General features: G+C 47.8%; 1 protein-coding gene across 1 annotated transcript in view; it reads right to left on the minus strand.

Annotated features, from left to right (window-relative positions):
• Window positions 1-495, minus strand: part of LOC144173646 (DNA damage-binding protein 1-like) — a 113,094-nt gene extending 112,599 nt beyond the window's left edge. Inside the window, exon 1 of the mRNA XM_077701981.1 lies at window positions 435-495. Within this exon, the coding sequence (XP_077558107.1) occupies window positions 435-495 (61 nt within the window). The remainder of the gene's footprint in view (window positions 1-434) is intronic.
• Window positions 496-10,449: the final 9,954 nt, after the last annotated feature.

Below are 10,449 nucleotides of genomic sequence, written 5' to 3' on the forward strand. Positions count from 1 at the left end.
AAGTAAGTGAAATTAGTTTTAATAAGGGAACCGTATTTGCGGTCGTAATTGTTTTTCCGAAAGCTTTACTAAAATGGTAGCGAAAGCCGTTTCCTGCTGACCACTCGCGTTAATGTTGGCTTTGACTTAAGCAGCACGCGCACGCGAAAAATAAAGCATGCCTGAGCCAGCTCAAGTTTCGCTTCCAAAATTACCAGAGTATACTGGATGACCCCAAATGCGTTTTCAGATGGAGAGTCGTTCTTTTGGTTTCTTGCTGCCGTGAACGCACAGATGAATTACGGGCTCAGAGATTCAAATTAAGCAGGACGAAGCGTGCGTACGACCGGCGAGCATCCCGCCAAGCGTGCAGCAATTATGAAACGCCTAGCTGCCGCCTTTCTAAAGCCGGTAGTGCTTTGGAGTGCAGCAGACGCGGCGGACAAGTGACTTACCTGTCGCGCAGGCACACGCTCCCGTCGGCTTGTAGGCCGTCACGACGTAGTTGTACGACATCTTCGGGTGTAGAAGGCGCCTAAATTTAGGAAACACGGTCCAGGACCACTTGTTCGGGGAACCGCGCGGCCAGCCCGGGCGTGCGCGTGGTCCACTAAAGAATGATGATGATGACCTTAATGTTTTCGGCAGCTACCTACAAGTGGGTTGGCCAGGGTTGAATCGCTTAAAAAGGGTGAGTATTCAAAATGGTAATTTATTTCCGCAAACAAAGATGCCGTGTAATGAAAGTTTGCAATGTTTAAAACCCCAATTACCCATTAATTACAAACCCTTCAGCAATTCAAGCGACCAGCAGGAGGAAGTGACTGTTGAATACAATCATATATACATATTGCTTATGGCATACCCTACATTTGTTGCCGCAATAGGTAACATAAGTGGATGCAGTAAGGCTTCTTTCTGATCCTCATCGTCGCTGCGGCACGCATGAGCATGTGACACATACGCGCGAGGAGGATTGACCGATGCGAAATACATTATACGTAGGGCAAATCGAGTCCCCGCGCAGCCATTAGGAGACCGCCGAGCTCACGCAACGGCTGTAGCCCTGACTGACGTGCTGGCTACTGACGGAAGAGCTCGGAATAAGTTAGCACAATCTTCCATTCTTCATTCGGTCTTTCTGTTCTATCATTTCATTTCTCTCTACTCTGTTTCCTCCGAACGGGGTTGTATGAAGCTTATCTCTGTGCTGAGCTCAATAATATTCTTAGTGCACTTCATTTCTCTTTTTTCATTAAAAACAAACCATATCAGTTTTGACACACCAATTCCTGCCCATGGGTTCACTTTTAACCCGCGATATTGTAGTATTAAAGCGGTGCAAACTATTTTTTTTGAATTTTTAATCAAGCACAGCTAAATTCGCACATACCCTTCTGTTTACTTTGATGCCTTGCTGTATTCCTTGAGATTTAAATATATCTCGATATGGTGCAGTAAATATGCAGGCAAATATTATATTTCTAAAAGTAAGGAAAATCACGACTTCTATTTGTGTACATACACTTTCGTTCAGATGGAAGAAGCATTTTCGATATAAAAATTAAGGTGGTGCTGGTAACACGCGTGTTCATATGCGTAGAGCAATACAAAGAAGCTATGTTATGGATTGTAGACGGGTGATTTCTAGGTGTGGTGGTGTACGCAAATTTGTTACAAGACGCATCTAGTTGAGGAAGTCGCCCCAAAGTGGCGCCATTTTTACCTTTTAAAATTTCAACTAATGACCCAGCTTGAGGCGCGTTAAATAAGCAATTTAGGAAAACAACCTGCCGAAATTGAAAGAATTCTCTAATCATGTGTAGTACTCACACGCCATTTGTACGCACTGAAAGTTTTAATTTTGAAGAGAGATTCGGTAGCAAAATACATTGGGGTATTTTAGTGTTTAAAAGTTTCCTTTTGTTTCTTTTAACTGATGGGATAAAAGTTTCTCCATTTGGTTCAATTACCTGGTCAATCATGTTTTTTTGTATACTTTGAAAATTCTGGATTTCGTCAATAATATTTTTATAATATTTTAAATATTGCAATATATATATCTTTAATTTTTTATGTTCGATCTTTTTGTGTTTCGGTTTTTCAAATTCTGTTCGACCCATTGTAGCCATTTACGCTGACATAGCTTATTATTAGGTAATTGGTAATCTTGTAGAATCAAACGTAATGCTCTTAACATACCGTGGTGGGCCTTGGTAGGGACACCTTCTGTGTTACTGTATATAATTTTCTATGTTACGTTAAAAATGTGTGCTTATTCGAGTCACTCTCTTACGTCCTACCTTCCTGTTCTCTTTTGTTTCCTTCGGTTTTAATTGCTTTATAATCACAACGCTTTCACTTTTCTTTTCTTCTATTTCTTTTCTTTGTTTACAACGGGTTCCTGAAATTGCTAAATTAACAAACTTATCCTGATAGGGCTGCGCATAGCCTGCGGTTTTCAACAAATAAATAAATAAATAAATAAGTAAAGAATAAGCAATAAATAAATGAATGAATGAATACGTCTACAAATAAATAAAAAGTACTGGACATTTCTTATGTTCGCCAATTATGAATTTTTGTGGGAATGCAGGGTGTTGTTGCAAAGATCTTCGTCCTCGCTATTTTTCACGCGAATCTATCGTTGTCTCGCTGATGGCGGAGTCGTAATAAAACACGCTGCAGGCAAGACAACTTTACACAACTGGAGGGCACAGGATGATGATATGGAGGAGGAGGCTGAAAGAAGAAAAAAATGCCTCGGGGGGTCGGAATCTAAACTGAGCCCCTCGTGTCATGAAGCCGACGTCTCTCCCATTTCGACATCATCGCATTCGGGTCACTTAGACTTTCCTTAGGTTTCGCTGCGCGGGCGTTGGCTCTCAACTTAAGCTTGGTTGAAGGCAACAAAACGTAATTCCTTTAATAAGAGCACCTTCTGAATTCAAACAAAACGACACAGCGCATTCTTTCTTCAAATAAAAGTTCATTGTGCCTTACGACGACGGTGGTCAAACTGCGGCGATATTTTTGCGGGTAGGTGGCGCTCAGCTTTCTCGAGAGGGATTTGTTTGCCGCCGTGTGTGTTTGGAATTCGACCCGAAGGCAATTCGCCCTCTGATCGTTGATTCTTGGACTTTTACTGCCAGGCGGTTTGCAATTTGATCGTTAAAGCTGTGACTTTGATTGCAGCGGCTTTGATTTTGGCATGCAAGAAAGCTTCGCGTTTCCACCATGATCTTCATTAGACGGAGGGGACTTAAATTTTTTGTATGTTCTTGTTCTTCAAAAATTCGTTCGGCCAATTATCTCCATCTAGGCTACTATTGCTTGCATCCACTGGTGAGGCGCGCATGCAGAAAACCGTGTGAGTGGGCATCACAGGTTACGTTGGGCTCCTCGTGATGGCGGTACTTGTCCGTGCTAAGCACATGACTGTGTTCCACCTTACAAACTCTACCTCACCGAACGCAAAGTATTGCCTCGAGTCCTTGAAGGCGACAGCCAGAACTTTTTGCTTAAAGAAGAAATGCAGCGGAACGCGTCCTGTTCGCCTTCTTTAAAACTGAATAAAAGCCCGGTGGAATTATACGCTATGATGACTGCTGTGCAGACGCCCGCATTGTTGCATCGTCCTGTTCCTCTTCATCGTCATTGGCAGGGACAGGTTCTGCATTTCTTTCTTTTTTAAGATATAATGCCCTCATGTGCGTTTTCAATTAAATTTGTTTTTTTTCTCTGTGTGCCACCATCTGTAGGAGCGTCAGGAACCACTGCACTCGCGTCCATGTCGACGTATTCCCCAAAGAATACCCGCCAAACTTCGTCAATGGGGATGTACATTGGTTTTACCTTACTTCAACCGCTCTCTCCGTTCTATCGGCAACAGCGCCTCATGTAGAGGCGGCGCGTGAGTCTCCGGCTTTGTACCAGCGCCAAGCCGAGGCTGAGAGGGCGCGTAGTTCAAGTTAAACCTGTCGCACCCAACTTGTGTTCGAAGTGACAGGGTTACTTGTAAATATACTTCTATGGAACTTGGCCCAGCCGTCCGGTACAATTCGAATGATCAATAAATTCAAGTTATCTAAGTTCTAATTATTAAGTTATCCAAGTACACTGCAATTTGGCCTTCGCACGCGCACTATATTTGACACAAGGGGGCTCGGGCTGCCTCTGTTTTTGTCAGCTTTATTACTAAACAACTGACTCCGTATCACTAAAAACTGACCTTCTGTATTCCAAATACGGGAACATGCAGTTTTTGCGCAGATATTACTGGAACCGTAGAACGTGACTCCCTCATCTGCATCTCTAACTCCTAAGTTACCTTAACACTAAGAAACAATCCTCCGTAAAATTCGCACGAACACGTTCCCTCACTGCGTAAATGCGGGCTAGTTGGTTCGAACTGTGAAACATGGTTAAGTAGCGTGGTAAGGACGGGACAGAAGTAGAGACCACACAGTACTAGCGCTGGACATCAACGTCTAGCGCTAGTACTGTGTGGTCCCTAATTTTGTCCCGTCCTTACCGCCCTACTTAACCATGTTTCACGTTCCCTCACACTGTGCGGCTACACTACCTATATCCAGCATAAGTTCGTTCTCAACTAGGCGCACCAACCCGCACCATCACCGGGTGCCCTCACATCCCATCCTTCGCGCCTCGTTTCTCTCCTTTTGCTCTTCTTCCGCTGCGAGTGAACCTGGCGACCTCTGACCTGGACACCGACGAAATACTGGTGTCCAGACCAGGGATGATTTATCTGCGAGAAGTTCTGCACTGCTACTACTGCTAGTGACTACTTATCATCCAATTTCCTCAACTGACGCCCAGCCGCGGTAGCACAGTGGCTGAGACGTTGTGCTGCTTACACGAAGGGCGCGGGTTCAATCCCGGCTGCGGTGGCTACTTTTCTGAGGGAGGCAAAATTATCAAACGGCCATGTGTCGATATTTTGGCGCATGTTGAAGATCACCAGGTGGTTGACATTTTCTGAAGCCCTCCACTACGGCTCGCATCACAGCTGAAGTCTAGCGTCCGCGCATTGAACCATAAAAAGTTCGTTAAATTTTCTCAATATACTTCTACTTTGACGGTATATCTCTGGGACGCGTAACTTATTCTACGGCAACTACTATTTGGAATTTTGAACGGTGACACAACTGCTTTACCTCCCACTTGATAACCGCGACCGATGCTCCCGTCATTTACCAAAAAAGCAGGCTAGGGATAATTTTGCCGTGACTTAGATTGGGGCTGTTCTCTGTGCCAGTTGAAGATATTAAGTCTTTCTCCGCAGTATTTTTAGCAGTATTTTTAGTACAAACGCTTGTAACCTCATGTTCCTTCTACACATACTTGTTAATCGCGCTCTAATGTTAATAACAAGATATAATTTTCTTCTGCTGTGTCTTGGCGTCCCATTATTCACGTGGCCTACTTGGAGCCCTTCCGTATTAGCGGCATCCTTAATTTGTAGATGTCCCTCTGGTATGGTTGCTGGCATTCACAAGTATTGAAGTAAGGGATTAGGCGTGCGTTCTGCCATTTACAACTTGGGACGGTTCGGCAGTAGAGGTTCTTTACTTATTAACTTCAAAGCTACGGTGTGATTTCGTAGGCTTCGCCACCTCCAAACATCACTCACCCATAAAGCTCGAGTACTTCCGGTATTCATGGATGCGCCTCATTAGCCGGTCGCGAACTATGGAGCTTATTCTGACCAGTTTTCGCTGTCTCGTAACAAATTCGAATTACTATTTATGTCGCTGTAGGCTCTCTTCTCCAACATTTGTTTCGCCTTTTGCGATGATATAAAATAAATGGAACACTGTATTCTCTCCTGCCAATGATTACCCTCCGTATCCCGGAGTTTCCTGGAAAGCTTATCCAAGCAGTGCTCCGACTCACTGTTCCCACCTCTAATTCTATAATCCCGGGAAAAGGCGTTGCTTTGCAGCCACGGAGCTATTCGCCAAGGGGTGCAGTACATCTCTGAATATTGAAGTTTTCTGCGCTGACTGCCATGTGGTTGAACCTTATTTCCACTGAAACAGCGCGTGTTTTCGCGAGATGCGTTTATTCTCATTGTCTTGCTGTTGCCGGCGTCATTCGCCTTCTTTTTCTTCCCTCGCTGTCACTCCATAACAGTGGAGCTGTTGAAGCTTGAGCTTGGTCCGGTGGAGTTAGCAGAAAAAAAATACAAAGAAAAAAACTGCGCCACCTGTAATGGGTGCACCACCGCAGATAGGGAATTATTACAATACAGCCGGCTTTTGTGCCTGCTCGGGGGTTAGGACAAAAGCATATATATCATTTTAAATGGTATAGGCTTTCTTGGACTAGAAACTCAAGAAAAAGTGGCGCCGCTTGCACTAGTGGTGTAAGGCTGGGGAAACAGGGGAGTTGGGGGCCGACCTAACTTCTTCCCCTCTTCGATCCACTATCTGTATGGGGGAGCGACCAGAACAACCTTTTAAAACCCGCCTAGCATCGGCCTCACCTATCACCAATTAGCCTAGCCTAGCGAGAACATCACAAAACCTAACAAAACATAGAAAGGGCTAGCAAAACATATCAAAATCGGGATAAGCTAGGTTGACACCAAGCTCCGCTTTTTTCCCGCCTTGCACCGCTAGGGCAACCTGGGGGAATTTTTCTTCTCTCTTTTAATTCCATTTTTTAGTTATTGTATTCATTGGTTGCTGCAAACCTCGTCCTACGTATCACATTCACTGGCTGTCAAATATATTTAATTGAAGGGAAGCCCTTTGCTGCCACTCTATGTGGTGTCGTAACCAAAACACACTGCAGAAATTCACAATTTACACAATGTTGGGGCAGATGATGCTGATGAAATGAAACAAAAGAAAAGCGGTTCCCTTGGTCGGAATCGAACACCGGCCCCTCGCGTTATGAAGCCGGCGGCTATCTGATTGGGCCATAATCGCTTTTTTTTTTCTTTATTGTGGGCCATAATCGCATCCAGGTCGCCCAGTATTTCCTTTAGGTTTTTTGCGCGGGCGATGGCTTTCTCACCCCTCGTGCCAACCCACTGGGAGCAGGCCTTGGGTAGTTCTTGCTTCGTGGACCAACCGACCTTGACACAACGGGTGCTACAGGTCGCTTCGGCCATCTGGGCTGAGGCGACCCCTGCCTGAACCCAACGTCTCAACAACAGTTTTCTCTCTCTCTTTCGACTTTGAGTTGAAGTGAATCCTGGCTTTGGACATTGTGAATTTTTGACAACCACACTTGTCTAACGACGACTATGGGGTTGGGAGGGGTGTGCTCAGCTTTCTCGCGAGGGACTCGTTTGCTGCCGTGTGAGGTTGGGCTTTGAGTTGCAGCTGCTTGTGGGCGATTTGACTTGGATTTCAGCGGCTTTGAATTTCGTACTGCGCCGTTTGATTCGCGCACGCAAGGAAGCTTCGTGTTTCAACCCTCATCGTCGTTAGAAGTAGTAGCTTCTGAATTTGTTCATCCTCCCTCAATTTATACGCAATTGTTTGGGTTATATATATCTAACGACCAGTCAAGTGGCATCACCAGAACCGCCATGGGAAGCGGAAAATGTGGACAACAGGTTTTGACCGGTACGGAGAAGCTGCTAATAAGAATTGCTGCTGCAAATGATCAGCGAGTGGCGAAGGTCTCCATCTAGGCCTGCTCGGAAACATACCCTCCATCCTCCTTATCTCCCCCGCTGCTGCGCGCTGCACAAGGCGCACGTGTCTGAGTGAGTGAGTGAAAGAACTTTATTGAGGGTCCGGCGATGACGCGAGCTCGTCGCGCACCCGGCTAGTCCCACGTCGGGATCGGCAGGTCTAGCCCACCGGTCCGGTCGCGGGCACGCTGGACTGCCAGGATTTGCTTGTCTAGAGCGGGGCTACGCAGAAGAGAGTCCCACTCCTCCTTGCTGAACTTGGGGTGTGCGGACCCGCACTCCCAGAGCATGTGAGCTAGAGTAGAGGTCTGTCCGCAGGACGGGCAGGCGTCGTCGCGATATACGTCGGGGTAAACTTCGTGTAGAACTGCCAAACACGGATATGTGCAGGTCTGTAATAGTCTAAGTGAAACGGCTTGCGCCCTATTCAACTTGGGGTGAGGGGGTGGAAAGACCCTTCTAGACATGTAGAAAAATTTCGTGACCTCGTTATAAGTAGCGGGAGCATCCCTGTGGCCGTAAGGGGGAGGCGAGTCAGCTCTCCTTACAGAGGAAGCGCGGTCAGTGAGGTCGCGCGCAGCCTCGTTAGCAGACTCATTGAGGTTCGGGGGAGCACCCGCGAGACATCCTACATGAGCGGGGAACCAGTGAATTGAATGATGCGAGAGAGCATCTGTACGCCAAACGCTAAGAAGGCGAGCAGCTTGCTCAGCTATGCGGCGATTCTGAAAAGCCCTCCTGCCAATTTGGAGTCACTGTAGATCTCTGACCCACGACCGTCTAGCAGGGTGAGGGTGATGGCGACTTGCTCAGCGACTTGGGGGTCTGATGTGCGAATGGAAGCGCAGTTAGAAATATTTCCGCTGGAGTCGACCACAGCGACGGCAAAGGTCTTCCCATTGCTGTACTCCGCAGCGTCAACGAAGCTTGCTATAATGTTTTTTTGCTTGATCTGTTTGAGGATCGCTGCTGCTCTTGCCTTGCGTCTGCCCTCGTTGTTGACAGGATGCACGTTTCGGGGCACGGGGGCCACCATGAACTTCTCTCGAATGCACCTAGGGATCGGGGTACTGCTCCTCGAGGATCCTGCTGAAGGGAAGCCTAGCTCTTCGAGGATGCGTTTGCCTACTGCTGTGGTGTTCAGGCGAGCGAGTTGTGCGCGTTCTTGGGCTTCGGCAATCTCCTCGGCGGTGTTGTGTAACCCCAGCTTGAGGAGATCCTCTGTATGAGTCCTGATGGGCAATCCGAGAGCCCTTTTGACTACTTTACGGATGAGAGCGTTGAGGTTGCCTCGTTCCGCTCTGAGCCAGTTGTGCATGTAAATCGTGTACATGAAGTGGCACAGTACGAAGGCATTGATCAGCCTGAGGAGATTGTCCTACTTCATGCACCGGTGTTGGTTTGCAATTCTTCGAACTAGCTGGAAAGCGTTTTCCGTCTTTGCAATGATTCTGCGGAGAGCCGTTCCATTCCCGCCATTGAATTCGACAAACATGCCCAGGACCCGAATGACGTCGACCCTGGGTATCATCACCCCGTCACTGGTGCGAAGAGTGATGTTGCTTTCGGAGACTGGCTTCCAGTCTTTGGGTCTGCCTCCCTTCTCCTTTCTGTAAAGCAGAAGCTCCGACTTCGCGGGGGAGCAACGAAGTCCGGTGGGGCTGAGGTACTGCTCGGTCACATCGATCGCCTCCTGCATAGCTTCTTCAACTCTTCCCTCGAAGCCGCCGGAGCACCAGATGGTGATGTCGTCGGAGTAGATGGTATGCTTGACGCTCTCGACTCGTGCCAACCTCTCCGAAAGGCCAATCATACAGATGTTAAATAGCATGGGGGAGATTACGGCGCCCTGAGGAGTTCCCCGTCCTCCGAGGGGCACTTCGTCGGAGCGGAAGTCTTCAATGCGAAGCGTGGCCTTCCGGTCAGTTAGAAAAGAGATAACGCACCTGTACAATCTGAAACCGAGACCCAGGTCCGAAATTGTTTTGGCGATGAAGGTGTGGAGCACGTTATCAAAAGCCTTCTCGAGGTCCAGGCCGAGCAGGGCCTTTACGTCCCTGGAACGGCCATCCCCGATCTGATGCTTGATTAGTTTCATGGCGTCCAGCGTCGAGAGTCCGACTCGGAAGCCAATTATGTTGAACGGGTAAATCTCGTTGTCTTCGAGGTACCTGTTAATCCTATTAAGGACGACGTGCTCCATTACCTTGCCGACGCAAGACGTTAGAGAAATCGGCCTGAGGTTCTCGATGTTCGGGGCCTTGCCGGGTTTTGGGATGAGCACCGTGCAGGCCATTTTCCATTCTGCAGGAACAAAGCCATTCTTCCAGACCTCGTTGATCTTGTCGGTCAGAAAGGCAATCGATGGGGCGTCAAGGTTTCGCAGCATTCTGTTAGTGACCCCATCGGGACCCGGCGCAGACTTGCGATTGAGCGCGAAGATGGCCTGTCTGACCTCGGCAACGGAGAAGTCTTCATCCAGTACGGGGCGAGGAGGGCCTCGGTAGTCCGGGAGTTTCGTCACCACATCTCCGTTGTGCCGGATGGGCAGGTACTTCTGAAGGAGTTCAGAGACTAGTTCGTCGCCCGTGTGAGTCCATGTGGCCTCGTGAAGGGCCCGGGCCAATGTGTGCTTCTGGTTTGACTTGGGGCCGCTTACGTCGAGAAGGTGCTTCAGCATGCCCCAGGACTTGCCGTTACGTATCTGTCTGTCAATGTCGATGGATTCGCAGAGCTCCTCCCACTGCTGCTTGCACAGCACTTTGCAGTAGTCATTGATAACCTTGTTGAGCTCCGAA

The sequence above is a fragment of the Haemaphysalis longicornis genome, unplaced genomic scaffold, assembly GCF_048455015.1.
Source record: "Haemaphysalis longicornis isolate Haplotype H1 unplaced genomic scaffold, Haemaphysalis longicornis Haplotype H1 scaffold_3, whole genome shotgun sequence".
Classification (NCBI taxonomy): domain Eukaryota; kingdom Metazoa; phylum Arthropoda; class Arachnida; order Ixodida; family Ixodidae; genus Haemaphysalis; species Haemaphysalis longicornis.